Source organism: Podarcis pityusensis (assembly GCF_964106645.2).
Source record: "Podarcis pityusensis genome assembly, chromosome: 5".
NCBI lineage: Eukaryota > Metazoa > Chordata > Lepidosauria > Squamata > Lacertidae > Podarcis > Podarcis pityusensis.
Window position 1 is genome coordinate 96,298,992 of NC_138032.1, and position 16,559 is coordinate 96,315,550.

Genomic DNA, 16,559 nt, shown 5'->3' on the forward strand with positions numbered 1-16,559 from the left:
GCTTGCTTATTATAGTTTGTACAGATAGCTTTAAAGTCTCATCTCAGACATCTGCATACAAATGAATTCCTTATAAATATTGCCACCCTTCTCCAGCTGCAAGCTAGGAATGATGTCTTTAAAACTTCTGTTAATCCCTGTTATCATTTGCAGATGCAGATTGGTCAAATTGCTTAATTGCAGCTGAGATTTGAGGGGAGAAATATTTATAAATCAAAGCAATAACATAAAAGATCCAAAGTAACTCAGGCAAGTTGCTACTTATTTTCACTGGCACATCAGATTGCCTGTTTTTTAAATAGGGAAACAGAAGTGTTCCACTGTGAGTTAAAGGTACCAGGCACAATCTAGTAAAAGTTAGGATGAGCGCATGAAGGAGCAGGATCCATTTTTCAGAGTTCTCAACTGTGCAGACTGAACTTCTGTGGGCGCTAACTGCACACACATACAGTGGTGCCTCGCAAGACGAAATTAATTCGTTCCACGAGTTTTTTCGTCTAGCGAATTTTTCGTCTTGCGAAGCACGAAATCCCATAGGAATGCATTGAAATTCAATTAATGCGTTCCTATGGTCAAAAAAAGTCCAAACAAAGCCAAATTTGGTACAACAAGAGTTTATTAAGTGCTCTTTAAAGTCACACATACTGTAAAGAGCATTTCAAAAATTGAAGGAACAATAAATTAAGTTTCTAAACATGACAGAAAAACATTTAAAAATCAACAAAGTGTACAGTACATTTTCTAAGACTCTGGGGGACAACTCGAGGAAGGTTCCTCTTCCACTCTTTGCTTCTTGCTGAAGAACCCCCTCCTCAACTGTTCCCCCAGCCACCCACCACACAGAAATTCAAATCCAGAATTTTTTTAAAAAAACAGCAGAGTGGCCCAATGGTCACAGAAAAATCATAAAAATGCAGGGGAAAAAAACACAAGCTTCCAGATTCTTGCAAACCCCTCCCCAAGTCCTTGAATTCCAAACACCCCAACCCCAAATCCAAAACCCCCCCAAAAAGTTAAAAAAGTTTAAAAGAAGTTTTGGAAAAGCTTCAAAAATCACCAAAGTCTTCAAAAACCTCAAAAAAGGCTACCACACCGCGTTCTATGAGTTGCTCCTCGAAGTCAAGTCGCAACTGTATTAACGGTGTTAAGAAAAAGGAAACAAACTTGCAAGACGTTTTCGTTTTTCGTCTTGCGAAGCAAGCCCATAGGGAAATTCGTCTTGCGAAGCAGCTCAAAAAACGGAAAACCCTTTCGTCTAGCGAGTTTTTTGTCTTGCGAGGCATTCGTCTTGCGGGGCACCACTGTAGATCTTTTCTCAAGTTACAGTGCACAAACTGGTGGGGGGGGGGTAAGAATCAGAGCCAGTTACCCCTTCTCACACATTCATCATAATACAATGAAGGCTTTATTTGAGACTCTGCATAGAAGGTCAGTTGGGCTAAGGGCCAAACGAGGCACGATTCATGAAGAGAAAAGCTCATTTGGAGTGGACAAATAGGCAGAGAAGAAGAGGCTAAGCAGCTCTTCTCTATCCCTCCCCACTCAGTTCTTTCACTTCTGATTCCAGACTGCTTCACACTTGCATCTCCGAGGGGCGGGCGGGGAAGAAATATGACTTGTCACATCTAGTTTGGGACTTGTTCCCAAGTAACCTACTACAAGAACGCATTAAATGCAATAGCATATAGCACATTTAAGTACCACTGAAATCAACGGAACAAACGGCTGTTCTACACCAGGCACAGACTGAAATGCATTGGTCAAAATCTGGGTTTTACCACTTTCCAGATGTGGGAGAGTCATATTTTTGTTGTTGTTCCTTCGTGGTTCAAAAAAAGCAAACAAGCAAACAAGCCTAACTCCATATAATAAATTTGCAACAAAAAGTCAGAAGTCATTCCAACTAGGTTGAATGGGATTTCCTTTTAGGTTACCAGGGCTGGTGCAGCCATTATTCTTTCTTCAGCCGGCAAGTAAACACCCCCTTGTTGAGACTGATACTTGAGCCTTAAGAATTTTGCTTTTTGAGGGACGACCCTGTCATTAGGCAGAGGGACATGGCTGCCACAGGCACCTGGTGCTTGGAGCAGACAAAGTTGCGTTCAGGTGCCGGGGAAGATGCTGTGCCACTGCCAGTCTGGGGAAAAAATTCAAGTAGAAGTCGAGATCATGAGTAGGCAAACTATCGGTGGAAGAAGATTGGAAGAAATTTAAAGACTATTTACAGAAATATTGCAAAATTAATGAATGTTAGAATGATGTTGGATTGAAGCTAAGTGGTTTCTAGCTGTATAGGTACAAAAGAATATGGAAAAATTGGTTTTTAATATGTAAAAATTTAATGTTATAATATATCAAGATTAAAGATTAGGATTAAAAAGGAGGGAAAGGAATTGTTGGATTAACAAATTGAATTGGAATACAAAAGAGGGAGGTATGAGGAGGTCCGGGAAACAAGTAAACGTAAAAGAAGTGATGAAAAGATGGAATTGTTTTTAACTGTTTTTTCTTTTTTCTACTTTGTATTTTTCCTTTTTATTGTTAATTTTTTTTATTAATGTGACTTTTCTTCTTTTGAAACTTTAATAAATATTATTTTTTTTAAAAAAAATGAGTAGGCAAACTAAGGTCCGGGGGCCGGATCCGGCCCAATTGCCTTCTCAATCTGGCCCGCGGACGGTCCGGGAATCAGCGTGTTTTTACATGAGTAGAATGTGTCCTTTTATTTAAAATGCATCTTTGGGTTATTTGTGGGGCATAGGAATTCATTCTTCTCTCCCCCCCCAAAAATAAATATAGTCCGGCCCCCCACAAGGTCTGAGGGACAGTGGACCGGCCCCCTGCTGAAAAAGTTTGCTGATCTAGATGGTCGGTTTCTGTATGTAGCACCACTTTGTCCTTTGCCTCGGGCAGAAAAATGTGTAAGTGTGAATGAGCTTGCAGTCCCAGTTTAGCCCTCTCTTTGATGTTTCAGACTTACTATTGGGAGGCAAAGTTTATGTGGGATAAAAAAATAACAATAACTCTGGCATCTACAGTACAAAGTGGTCCTTGCCACCTCATCCTATGTATTGTGTCGAATGGCTCTTAACATGTTTATTGCATTTATTTAAGATTAACAGTCAACTGACTCGCATGACATTGCAATAGTTTTTCCAGACACATATTTCCACATATTCAGACTCGTTGAACTTTTGCTAGTTTGTGGCCAATAAGTCAATCTCTCACAAACTTCAAAACTCATAATTACAGTTAAAGACCTTAAAATCAGGATGAAGAGCTAACTAGACTATTTCAAGTCAATTTCCAACCTCTCCTCCTACACATGAAACCATGCCAAGTGTATGTATGTTTACTGTAAAAAAATTATTTTTAATTAAATAACTCACGTTGCTTTTAATCTAGGCAAGATTTTGCAACACTTTTTCAGAACTAAACCTAGCACATTTCAGTGTTGAAATAAAATAGTTATTACTAATGTAAGATACAGTTTAACCTTGAGTTTTAATTTCTTTAATTAAAGAAATTAATTTATTTTTATATCTTATTTTATTTATTTATTTATTTATTTATTTATTTTAATTTATTTTAATTTATCCTGTTAATGGTTTTATAAAAAACACATGCACCCATCAAGCAATTGTGTAGAGTCTGGTACTAAATCTATAACTAAATCTTCATCTTTATTGCTTGTTCAAAAGCTATCAGTCATATAATAGTACAGTAACAGTTTGTCCCCACTTAACGTTTGCCTCACTCATTCCAAGGCAGAGGTCTATGCTTTGATATCTGGGTCTGAGCTATTCCCCCCGCTGCAAGCTTTCCCTGTGAAAACCTGCTCTTTAAAGCTGAATCGGAGCAAACAGAAATTCAGGGTTGTTGTTTTCTGTGGACTAAGGATTGGGCTTTAAAGAGTGGGTTTTTGCGGGAAAAGCTCTGGATCCAAAAAAAGAGAAAAAGGATGTTGAGCTTTAAATCATGGACCCTGCCTGGAAACAGGGGAGGAAAGATAAGTGTGGATAACCCTAAGAAGCGGAACACAGATCCAAGTACGATGGATAATCTGATTGAATTAATACAAGAGTGTGGATTTATATGACAATTTCTTATGCAGCTTTTCAGCCAGGAAAAAGCACCTGACAAACAAAACAAATAAAAACGACAACATAAAATTAAAAACCGTAGCAATAAAAACGACTGTAAAAAGAGAGCCAGCATCAAGTGTGGAGCAATCAGTCAACATAAAAAGCTCACCAAGACAAGCCAGCTTTTACTCACATTCTGAAAGCCAAGGGAGATGGGTCCAGGCAGATCTCTTGGGGAGTTTCTGAGCCTGGGGGCTACCATTAAGAAGGTCCTGCCCTACATATTTCCCAGGGGGACACAGAGCAGAGCCCACTCCAATGAACTAGGCAGTCCAAATCAGGTGATAGCAAGTGCTCCTTTAGCTATCTTAGGCTAGCGTTGCCGTGGCCCTGATTTGGTGGAACGCTCTGTCACAAGAGACTAGGGCCCTGTGGGACTTGACATCTTTCCGCAGGGCCTGCAAGACAGAGCTGTTCCGCCAGGCCTTTGGCCAAGGCACAGTCTGACCCCCTCTCTCCTTCTGTAATATTCATAGAACTCTAACCCTATGGTTGCCATTAATTTGAGTCTGAATTGATTCTAGAATGTATTTTAATTAATTGAATGTGTGATTTTATGTACACTGTGCTATTTTTACCTGTTGTTACCCGCTCTGTGCCCGGCTTTGGCCAGGGAGGGCGGGATACAAATAAAAAATTATTATTATTATTATTATTATTATTATTATTATTATTATTATACATCCGGGCTTTCCTGAACACGTCTGGGATTTGGGCAGCAAAATGGTGTCCGGGCGGACTTTTGCTTAATCAGCAAAATGTTCAGGAAAACAATGTTTGAATAATCCTTTGTTTGGGGGGTGGAGATGCCCCCCCCCCAAAAGAAGTTCAACACCCCTGTCGGTATTTTCACTTTTGGGAACATGGCAACCCTATTAGGCCCAAACTACATAGGGCTTTAAAGGTGGCAACCAACAATACAAATATACGTCTGCTCCAATTGGTCTGGATTTATACACGTCAATTTGCACAGAATATACAAGAATACAACCATGTCCTATTTGATCTTATTTCTCAGGTATCCAGAGCACTGGGTGGGGGAAGCTGGCTGGAGCAGAACGGCCTCTTAAATGCATGGAGCAGCCCTTTACATTTATTTATATCAAAAGTTCTCCTGCCTACTTTAATTTATTAACCTTAAAATGAGAATAGGGATCAAAGTTGTTCAAGTGCATCCCAAGTTAAGCATTTTTAAATTCAAGTGAATTAAATCAGATTACTTTTTGGTGGATTATGCCCACTGTACAAGTCCACACATATAAATAATATAGTAAAGTTCAAGAGCTGTAGGTACTATTTGTTTTCATTAGTATTTCTCACAAATGACGGAGTTGTGAAGGGTGATTGGGGGAAGGGCAGAACTAGTGCATCCTGACTCTTCATGGGAGATATTTAGAAAGCCTGAATTCAGAATGCTTGGGAAGCACAGAGAACAGTTAAGACAAGTCAATTGTTCTTCCCATTACCTTGACTACTGTCATTTCTGAAACAGACTTAAGTCTACCAGCTGTCACACTAAAGACGTCTTACTCTAAAGGAAGTCAGATGATGAAACGCTCTTTGTTCTGTGCTTGGAATGGTATCTGAAGTAGGTTCATTTCTAGAAATCAATTGCTCTAATATATTGGTGTTGAGTACAAACTTTTTAAAACAGCTTTTAACAGAAAGGGCTTGCTATGCTGAGTGGGATGAAGCCTCTGCACTAGCTTTCTGGCAGGTGAGTTGTTGTTGCTTTCCAGGCAGAATAGGATCATAGAGTTGGAAGGGACCCTGAGGGTCATCTAGTCCAACCCCCTGCAACGCAGGGATAGCGAAGGGCCAAGGCAGTTTGGGAAGTTGGCACAGTGCAGCTGCTGCCATCTCCCCACCACCTCGCCCTTCTCCCTTCTTGGAAAGCAACTGTGGCCCACCTGCCCAGAAGATTACTGCAGCCAGCTCCATCCCCCGCCCCACCGTGAGCTGATTCTTGTTTTGAATATGTAGGAACATATGGCATTGCATCTTAGCTATTTTGGAATTTGAAGAGCCATATGCACAACTCCCAAGTAGCATTTCCAAGGGAATTGTGTGCCCAATGAATCTAGGAGCAACAAACATAATAGAAAGCTTTTAAACTCAGTGCTATTTAGATGGTGAAGACCAACTTGGTCCAAGGCTACCAAAGGAGTGGGATCAATAGGCTTGACTTATATGCTGACTTTCCAATGAATGAGTTGCAACATGGCTTACAAAGGTAATTGTGGAAAGGGTGGATTTAAAATATAATGAAAGGTATGGGGAAATAGAAATATGTATAAACAAATAGCAATCCTAAGAAATCAAAACATGTTGCTTCACTGCCAGGTATGCTTAGGATCTTACAAGTACCAAATTGGCTAAGGGCAGAAAAAATTTCTTCCAATACTATCAAACAGTAGCTGGCATCTAATCTTAGATCCTTGAATCCTGAAATATGCCACACAACATAGCTTGCATCCTCTGTTAGGTAATAATAACATAAATTTAAGTAAATCCATAAGACTGCTGCCTTCCTTACTTGTTAGACGAAGGCAACCAAGGGCGCATGTCTCTAGTTGTATTTGCTTGGAACAACTGAAGAAATTCCGGGTAGTTTAATGTAGAAGTAATGTTCAGTCCCAGGATGCCAAGGAGACGATTGTATTCATCATCTGTCATGCTGATCAGAAAGCTATCCAGGAGGTGTCGAAAATCAAGCATGCTGACTATACCATCATTGTTCTTATCTATTTTACGGAAGGCGATGTATGGATCCTAACAGGGAATATTCAATTTAGTATCAACACGGTCTATTTTTTTCCTTTTTATACAAATCACTAACATACTACTAGACTAACTATACATCTAAAAATGTTTTGCAAATGGATCCAGATCTTCACATGAAGAGGTCCCTTTAGGTTTCTTTATGGAACAGGCTATGTAGGGGTGATCTAGCGTTTCCTTCTTACAGCCTCCAAACCAAAGCTGAGATGCTTTAGGAACTGGGTGCCCTGCGCCATATTGCATTCGATTGTTCATTTGATTCCTTCTAATTTATTTCAACCCACCACGAATGGCATCTCTTTACAAAAACTAGTCAGATTAGTTGAAGCACATATATGTGGACAACATGACTTTAAAGAGAAACATTTTTGGAGTCTTATATCCTCCAAGAAAGCTACTCAGAATACACCCAGTGGATAATTTTCAAGCCTCACCTTTGGATGGCTACCTGTTATGCTATTGCTCATACCTCTAGCAATTCCACTCCACTTGTATAGAATACTTTGACTCCCTCCTACAGACCACCCCTACAGCTGGGGAAGACTGGAGAAGTTTGAAGTGCTGGCTTGCCCATCAACTTTCCCTGCATGCCCAGCAAGGAAGAAGCCTCAGCATATCAATTCCACAGCAGTGATCCATGCCAGATGGGAAGACTCATCTCATTACTGCAAGCTAAGCTTTTCCTTCTTGTAAGGTTGCTAATCTACTTTTGCTCCTCTTCCCTGATGAACACCTGAACGTTTAAGAAGCCCTGGCTGCAGCTACAGGACAACTTCTTTCCTCTGCTGTGAATGCGATAAACTCAGGCTCCCTCCTTCCTGGAAGGGCAAGGAAAAGGGACTTTCATCCTACATGGATAGTTTGTGGAAGGATACTGCCTTTTATACTAGCAGACATAAGCAGCTTACAACACAAGCACCCTAACAGGTAGACCTTCTCCAAGATTGATCTGAACAGGAATGAAACATGGATTTTTGAATCTACAGTGGAAGGAAATTGCTAAGAAGGAGCCATCCTCAAGCTCCTCAGTTGCTTCACTGACCATTTCATTTCCCAGCAGGTGGAAGAAGCAACAAGGGTATCATCTGTCTTGGACCTGCTCCTCACCAACAGGGATGAAATGAGAGTACTGGGAACCTTGGGAGGAGATTATCATGTCCTCTTCGGTTTCATGATATAGAGGCAAGGGAAAACTTGAGTGTAGTTGGACATGTACTTTGGACCTTAAGAAGCCTAATTTCAGAAAGCTTAAGGAACTACCGGGTGAGATCCATGGTCAGAAATACTCAAAGAGAAGGGAGTCCAAGATGATTGGGAGTTTCTTAAAGGTGAAACTTTGAGTAATTGGAGTACTGTGTTCAGTTCTGGGCGCCACCATTTAGGCAGGATATTGACAAGCTGGAATATGTGTGGGAAAGGGTGACAAGATGATCAAAGGTCTGGAAAACAAGCCTTGTGAGGAATGGTTGAGGGAGCTGGGTATGTTTAGCCTGCAAAAGAGAAAACTGAGAGGAGACAGGATAGCCATCTTCAAATATCTCAAGGGCTGTCACATGGAAGATGGAACAACCTTGTCTTCTCCTGCTCTAGAGGAGAAATCCAATGGATTCAAGTTACAAGAAAAGATTCTGACCCAACATCAGGAAGAACTTTCTAATGTTCTGGAATTGACTCCCTCAGAAGGTGGTAGACTCTCCTTCCTTGGAGATTTTTAAGCAGAGGCTGGATGGTCATCTGTCATGGATGCTTCAGTTGAGATCTCTGCATTGAGGGGATTGGACTAGATGGCTTTTGGGGTCTCTTCCAACTCTAGAATTCTACGATACTATGATTCAAAGGCCCTGAGGGTTCCATCAATACCATTCTTTCCCTTACAATAGCAACACATGAGGAAAATGCGCAAAGAAATGCAAATACATAACAATAAAACATGACATCAATAAATAACAGGAAAGAGCTGGCTGCACTTACCCCATATTCCTCCACAAGCTTATCACAATACTGGCCGAGGCATTCCTCAGCGGACACAAAGTGACACTTGCTGGCATTGGCCCGTCGATTTGGAGAGTGTCCACTCATTCTGGAATCTGAAATAGTTACATCAGGCCAAAGTGACCAATGGTCCACAAAATCATGAAATAGATTCAAATCACTGACACTAGAAACCAGTGTGATACACCAGTCAGAATGTTGGACTAGCACCCCATCTGAGATCCCCACTCGGCTAACGCAGCTCACGAAGCAGGGATGTTGGAGCCGTCATTCCCTCTCAACCAAACGCAGATCACAGGGCTGTTGTCAGGATAAAGTGAGGGAAGAACCACAATAATCTCCTTGGAGAATTGGGGGGATGGACTATAAATATAACCTACTGTATAAAGTTATAAATTAGGTGGTCAGCTATTTGCCAAGAAAATGCAGCTTTCAAAAAACATTTCGTAACCCCTAGGCCCCAGGTATCACAAACCTCTTCAGGTTTGTAATATTTGGACAATAAAAACATTTACTGCCTGAACTACTCACCGCAAATATACCTAGCAGGCTGGCAAGCTTTTCTCAGTCTAGGGCCACAATCTCACATACTGGCAGTGCCCCCACGGCCATTTTTTCTTTTTTCCGGACCCTGTTTCTCTCTCTCCCCCCCCCCCCATTCTTCCCTACCCAACAGGCTGCCAGGAGAGGCCAAATCACTCTTACCTGAGACCTGAACAGATTTCTTGCAGGGGGCTTTTAAAAACAGGCCAGGGCCTACATAAAATTGGGCCGAGGGACAGGTGCTATTTGGCTTCAGTGCGAGGGAAGAGGGGCAAAGCAGTTCTCAGGGGCTGGCTAGGCTATTTCAGTTCCTTACAGTTATTTGGCTCTCTGCTGTCTTTGACAGGGCTGCTTGTGTCAGCAAGCCAAGACAGAGAGGCATTGGCTAAGAGACACGTGTTGCTGCCAAGAGAACGCTGCATGAATTGCAGAATTATGCCACAATTTATTACTCTTTGGATTTGGTTTTCACGTTTGCCAACAGAATTAAGAAACCAACAAACCTTGAGTCTGGTCGTCTTCCCCCACATGGAGGAGAAGAAAAATCAGCCACCATTGCACAAGAGGACCCCATCCTTAACCTGAACAGCTTTGGGGGAAATGGCTGAGCCTTGAAGAGCACTTATTCCCAGAATAAGCAAAGCTCGGAAGTCCTCCCAGCCAATAAGAAAAAAAAGGTTTACATTCTTTCAGAATATTTATAGTAAGGTATCAATAAATATCCAGTTACCTTCAAATATTGCGACAAAATCAAGATAACTCAGCCCTCCAGCAGGGAATCCTAATTTTTCAATGAGTAGATTAAACTGCTCATCATCCATTGGCATCCCAATATCATCCAACAGCTGGTGGAGAAAGAAAAAAGCAGGCGTGGTTGGGGTTTTTTTTGTAAAAGACTAGGCACAATCCTGCCCCTTTTAACGCCCACTGATTTCAACAGGAAATGCTCTGTTCCCTTCCACTGAAATCAAATAGGACTTGTAAGTGCTTAACTCCGGTTGGATCAAGCCCATTTTTTCTGCTACAAATAAGGGCTCTCCTACTTGAGAACTTGCTGGTTTAGATGGGGCTGCAACATTTAGTCAATTCCCTAAATCAATCAATAAGCTGGAAAAGGGTTAATGGGGCAGCAGATTTGACATTTTTTGAACTATTTTAGTGCAAATACTTCTAAAAGTTGCATGTGGCAGGAACCATTTTTGAAGAAACATTGCCTTCTCTCACACACAGAAGATAATTCATTTTCTAAGAAAAGCACCTGCTGTTCCCACCTGTCTGTAGGATGACAAAGAAAGCATTTCCTTGTCAAATCTCTTCGTTACATTGTTACAACTGTAATCCTGTACCAGTTTACCTTGTAGTAAGCCCCTCTATGAGCAGGTATGGAATTCCATTGCCACAGTTTTTAAGTGACCAATGTCCCCATCTTAGGTAGCTCATTAAGCTTCAACCATCAAGTCATAAGCTGAAGCTCAACAGTCCTTGCCCCCCCCCCCCAGCATAGTTTTCACCTACAATGTTGAAATGATAGCTGCATTCAGAAATTAACCACGCTGTGCATAAACTGTGTGCTGGTGCATGCAATTCAAACTCTTGCTTTTTGCCCCCTTCCTCCGTTGAGCAGGAAAACAAACAGAATGGCTCACTTAGTGTTACATCCACACCAGCGCTCATTGAAGATAAATGAACAAACAGCCATGACCTAAAGCTGACGTCACAGTTTGGGAGAAACAAATCACAAACACTGGCTTGAATGGAAAACCAAGCCAGCCACTCTTTGGTTTGTTCACCTGCTTGATTGGTTTACTCCTGGTAAAGCTGTGAGATCTTGCATGCAGTTCATGCTCAGTACAGTTAAACAAGCCTCATCTTGTGGCCTCGCACTAAGTCTGACTGTGGCCAACTGTGGAGAGTACCGTTAAACTCAGTAGAAAGACCTATAAGCGAGTGGTTCCAAGATTGTGGCCTTGTTTAGTAATACTTCCTCCAGTTTAATCATTGCAAATTATTCCTGTACTTCTAATTTGAGCGTATTCTTTCTACTGCATATTTTTGTCCTTTTGTAATTGCTTCAATTGTGATTATTCTTGCTATTCTATTCTATTTTACTTTCTTAGCTCTGGAGATTAAAAGAAAAAGGAAGCAGCATCATATGGCTGAATGGCATAAAAATGTAAAAAAAAGAAGTGAGAATACTCTAATTAGCAAATTATCACTCTTTTCAGTAGATTTTCAAAGCTTTTGAAAAGAGATTAGCTGCTTTGTGCTTTAGTACAGGCTTTTGCTATCAGATCGAATGCTTAATTCTAGAGCCATAGGAGTGTGGCATACAAAAGGTAGACGCAATTGCATGAATACAATGAATACAAAAAGATCTGCCTTGCCCCAGAATTAGAGTTAATGGTTCTGGTGCAAAGCTCCAGGTGCAGAGTGGTGGAAATCCTGTACAGGTGAGCTCCCTCTGTGTCAGAAGTGCCACTGGAGTTGCATGCAGGAGGCTGCTCCTGATGCTGAAATCTAGGAGTTTCATGCATCTAGAAAGCTCCTCAATCAGGCCATTAGCATGCAATGACAATCCATTGTAAGCAGGGCTGGCCTGCCCGTGAGGCAAACGGAAGCAGCCGCCTTGGGTGGTGGAATCCTGCAGGGCAGCACCTTCATGCAGGCCTCATCCATGCCTGCTGCAAAAGCTTGCCAGAAGCCACGCCATCATGTGACCCTGGTGAGTCTTGGGGGGCAGCAGGGAGGGCCACCCCTAGTTGCAAGTAAGGGTGTGGTCTCCAGATCCAGCAGAACCTAAGTGGGATTTTTATCAAGCCAATGCAAAGGCCCAATTTGTGCATCCAAACTGCGACACAGCTTCATTGTCCACCTCAAAATGCAAAGGTGGGACTTAGGTAGCCTAACAACTGGTCATACTTTGACTCTTTGTGCAGAAATGTGCCAAGAGACTACACAGCTATGGGAAGTGAGCAGTCTACAGAGTGTTCATCAGCTGATCTGAACAAAATATCAAAATAAAAGATGTTGTACGTAGCAGGTGTTGATAACCAGGCTGTGTCAAGCTGCGCTTTAAAATAAAAAAACAAAAATATCCGAACCTGGTCTTTTTAATAAGGGTGCAGAACCCCATCGCACTCTGCGGCTTATTTTTTTGCTTTTGAAAGACCACAGTGGACTAATTTTCAAGAGAGAGGGGGAACCAATTTTTAAAAATTCACTGGTCAGGGGTGAGAACCACAAAGAGCAACACGGTCCACCCGTGGATTATCTGAAATGTGATCACCCCTGTGGGTTGTTACGGCCTGCCTTGGGACTGCAGCAACAGTTTGTGTGTCAAACGTTTATTTATGAAGAGTTTCGCAAGAGTTAATGCCAGCTTTTTTACAGAGAGAGGGAGAGAGAGAGAGACAGTCAGAAACTTAAGTTGAAGAGATAACAGGAAATCTCAATGCAAAACAATCCACATCAGGTTGAATGACCGAATAAATTTACATTTACCTTGCGAAAATCAGTTTTATTCAATTTCCCACTAGGTTGTTTGCTGAAGGCAAGAAAGCCATCTCTAACAGTAGCTTCCTGTTGCAGGATACTTTCCCTCAGCCTTTCAATTACTTCATCAACAGATCTATTCTTAGCGAATTTGTAGGCATAGTCTTCAATCTGTTTCATTCTAAAATTGGAAGATTGGCAACAAAGAGAAGCATCTTAAATATGGTACCATAAAATATTTGATTAAACATTAATGATCTGTATTTCTGCAATAATAGAGAGCAGACGCCCACCAGAAGCTGTGCATAAAGCAGCAGTTGTTTATAAAAGTATAATTATCAGCTCCTCAGATGTCAATGGCTACATGGTCCATTTGAAAAGAGAACCAGTGAAGAGTCAACTTTGGCAGTGAATCCCAGAGTTGTGAGAGTCTCTAACTGGTGTAATGTTAGAGACTGGTTGATGTTCTCTTGAAAACAGCACTTTATCACTTGACCTAGACCTCCCAGCGCACACTGATGTGCACCCAGAGCTTTGTGCGTGTAGACAGCTCCATTCATTGAAGCAAAGGAATCTGAATTACAAAGAAATGCACACATGGACTTATGACTCTCTAACAATAAACAAAGTAGACCTTGAAGGTTAGCAGAGTTTTATTTGCACATCTTGGACATGGACATGTTAGCCAGTTTAGTGGGTTAAGAAGTTGGCATATGCTTAGAGGGCACACCTGTCAGGTTTCCTGAATCAACTCAGATAAAACCCAGTCTAGTGCCACCACTGACAAAAGTAAAAAGGGACGCGGGTGGCGCTGTGGTCTAAACCACTGAGCCTAGGGCTTGCCGATCAGAAAGTCGGCAGTTCGAATCCCCGCGACGGGGTGAGCTCCCGTTGCTTTGTCCCAGCTCCTGCCAACCTAGCAGTTCAGAAGCACGTCAAAGTGCAAGTAGATAAATAGGTACCGCTCATGCGGGAAGGTAAACGGTGTTTCTGTGCGCTGCTCTGGTTTCACCAGAAGCGGCTTAGTTATGACCCTGAAAAACTGCCTGCGGCCAAACGCCGGCTCCCTCGGCCAGTAAAGTGAGATGAGTGCCGCAACCCCAGGGTTGTTCACGACTGGATTTAACTGTCAGGGGTCCTTTACCTTTACTGACAAAACTATAGAATGAAATGATCCACACAGTATGTGTGTGCACCACACTGAATTGTTTTGCCTGCAACAGCTATACCAACATGGAAGAGCCGCGTTTTTTGGGAGGCTGAAGCTCTCCCATTCAGCAGATCTGATGTTCTCCACGATATCTGCTAAGACACTGTACAGAACAGAAATAAGCATAACCATAATACACTCATCCTAAACCTACCAGCTAAGCGTTCAGGTCTTTATAATATTCATGCTGCACAGGGAAGTGAGGGGCAGATGGGGCTCGTCAACCTGGGAAGGTTGCCTATTGAGGAGGAGAACTCTGATCCTAAATCTCTGCTGCCTTGCGAGATAGCTTCAGGAGAAGAAAAGGCTAAGGCGTAAACCCTACATGAATTTGGAGTGCAGTCCCTAAGATGGTTGGGTGATGCCTTGTACACCTATTCTTGCAACTCTTGCAGCCAAGCTGGTGCCCAACATCTTGCTCTGCTTTCCTTGGGACCCCATCAGTCATCTGGGCAGCAGGACTTCCATACACACTGCCCAAGCTTGAGCCCTGGGGAGGTCACTTCGGTGCTGCTATCACACAGCGGTTTGACTTCACCCCCGCAGGCACACGCCATTCTCTCTTGAGACAGACAGATGCTAACAATAATATTCATCTCTTTTGGTTTTTCTAAAGGATTCTTTTATGCTATTCCACCAGGAAGAAGCATAGATCCATAGCAAGGACATCTTGCATGGATTTAATCACTGTGTAGCGCCAAGTGGTTTTGAGGCTTTTTGTACATGAACAACATGCGTACACACAAACACCAGTACTCAACATTCTGGCACACCAAGAAATAGAAGCCTGGGTGAGTGCTATGCAGATAGCAGCAGGCTTAATTCTGAGTTACTGAGCAGCCCTCATTATGTCCCTAAGTTCAGCTCTCCACTTTGTCCCACATAGGTGAGCAGGTGTGTCTCACTTCTATGGAGAAAAGTAAAGCACTGAACTGTGTTGCACTGTGAACAGAACCTAACCCTTGTCCCTGATATCTCTATCACATGACCATGCGAAGAGCATCTATGAGGATCCTTGTAAATTCCTTTCACATGCAAGGCACCCATCATTATTAGAATTGGGGGGCATGTCATGAAACTGACTGGCAGGAGACTCAGGACAAAGTAATTGTGTGCACAACACGGAATTCGCTGATGGACTTGATTGCCACAAGATGTGGTGGTGACCAATGGCTTGGATGCCTTAAAAGGGAAATCAGACATACAAGGGAGAAGCTGGATGTTCTTTTTCAGACAAAACATAAGAAGAAGGTCAAGAGAAGCCTTAAAAGATTTGATAAGGCAAAAAACCCAAAACAAACAACAACAACCCACCCATGGTAAGTTTCACATACTGTGCTTCTCTGTATTTGGCAGTGAACGGTCTCCATTCGCAATCACGTACACAGTACCTTTCTGAAAAGTCTGCCTGCTTTTTTTCTTCTCTTTGACTTCCCCGGGATGAAGGGATGCTAGCGAGAACAGTTAATTCTTTTGGCAAATCGGCAACTCCTAAACTATGTAAGAGCATCCTGTACAGGACGCCTTCTGAAGTGTCATCTTGATATTTCTGGTATAATCTGGGAAAACATATTTAAAATAGTTAGGCCATAATATTTTCTCTCAGTGTCCGTCTGTGTGGCTCCCTAGGGTTCTTTTGGTCAGGTTCCAAGAAGGGATAATGTGCCTCGGCCTGTAACAGAAGAGATAGGTAAACACTAGCAGTTAAGACTGAGATGACTATCATTCCTTAAGATAATGGGAGGTCAGAAGATGCTCAGATGATTGCCAGTGCTAGCAACCCATAGCCCAGGGGTCAGCAACCTTTTTCAGCTGTGGGCTGGTCCACCATCCCTCAGACCATATTTGGGCTGGACTATATTTGGGGGGAGGGAATGAACAAATTCCTATGCCCCACAAATAACCCAGAGATGCATTTTAAATAAAAGCACACATTCTACTCATGTAAAAACACATTGATTCCCGGACCATCCGCGGGCCGGATTGAGAAACCCTGGGCCTTAGTTTGCCTAGCCATGCCATAGCCCCTACTCTTTCCTTCTGCTTTGAGAGGCAATTCTCACCTTAGTAAACCGAGGGATAATTTCTTGGGTTGCGCTTTTTATATCTGGGATGGTCTCCTAAGTCTGAATTAAATGCCTTATAATTTGGACAAATGCTTGTTTTTAACCTTAAAATCTAGTTGATAGAGAAACATTGTGAATATTTTAAACAATGATCCAGACTACTGCCTGGATCAAAGCAGGTAACAGCATTTTGCTCAACACAAAATTGGCAATTATTTAACTATCCTATAAACACCACATGGTTTGTATTTTGTTTATATTATTACAGCTCTGAAAATTATGTCAGAAAATAACTTTCAATTTTGTTTTTATGTAAGAAAAAAATATCCT

The 16,559-nt window shown here is 42.0% G+C and overlaps 1 protein-coding gene across 2 annotated transcripts in view; it reads right to left on the reverse strand.

Moving 5' to 3' along the window:
* Nucleotides 1-16,559, reverse strand: part of EFCAB6 (EF-hand calcium binding domain 6) — a 104,735-nt gene that overhangs the window by 38,024 nt on the left and 50,152 nt on the right. For both annotated transcript variants that reach the window (XM_081005413.1, XM_081005412.1), the window contains exons 15-19: nucleotides 15,555-15,722; nucleotides 12,963-13,134; nucleotides 10,192-10,306; nucleotides 8,898-9,013; nucleotides 6,682-6,917 (exon numbers count right to left, since the gene is read on the reverse strand). In XM_081005413.1, the coding sequence (XP_080861539.1) occupies nucleotides 6,682-6,917; nucleotides 8,898-9,013; nucleotides 10,192-10,306; nucleotides 12,963-13,134; nucleotides 15,555-15,722 (807 nt within the window). The remainder of the gene's footprint in view (nucleotides 1-6,681; nucleotides 6,918-8,897; nucleotides 9,014-10,191; nucleotides 10,307-12,962; nucleotides 13,135-15,554; nucleotides 15,723-16,559) is intronic.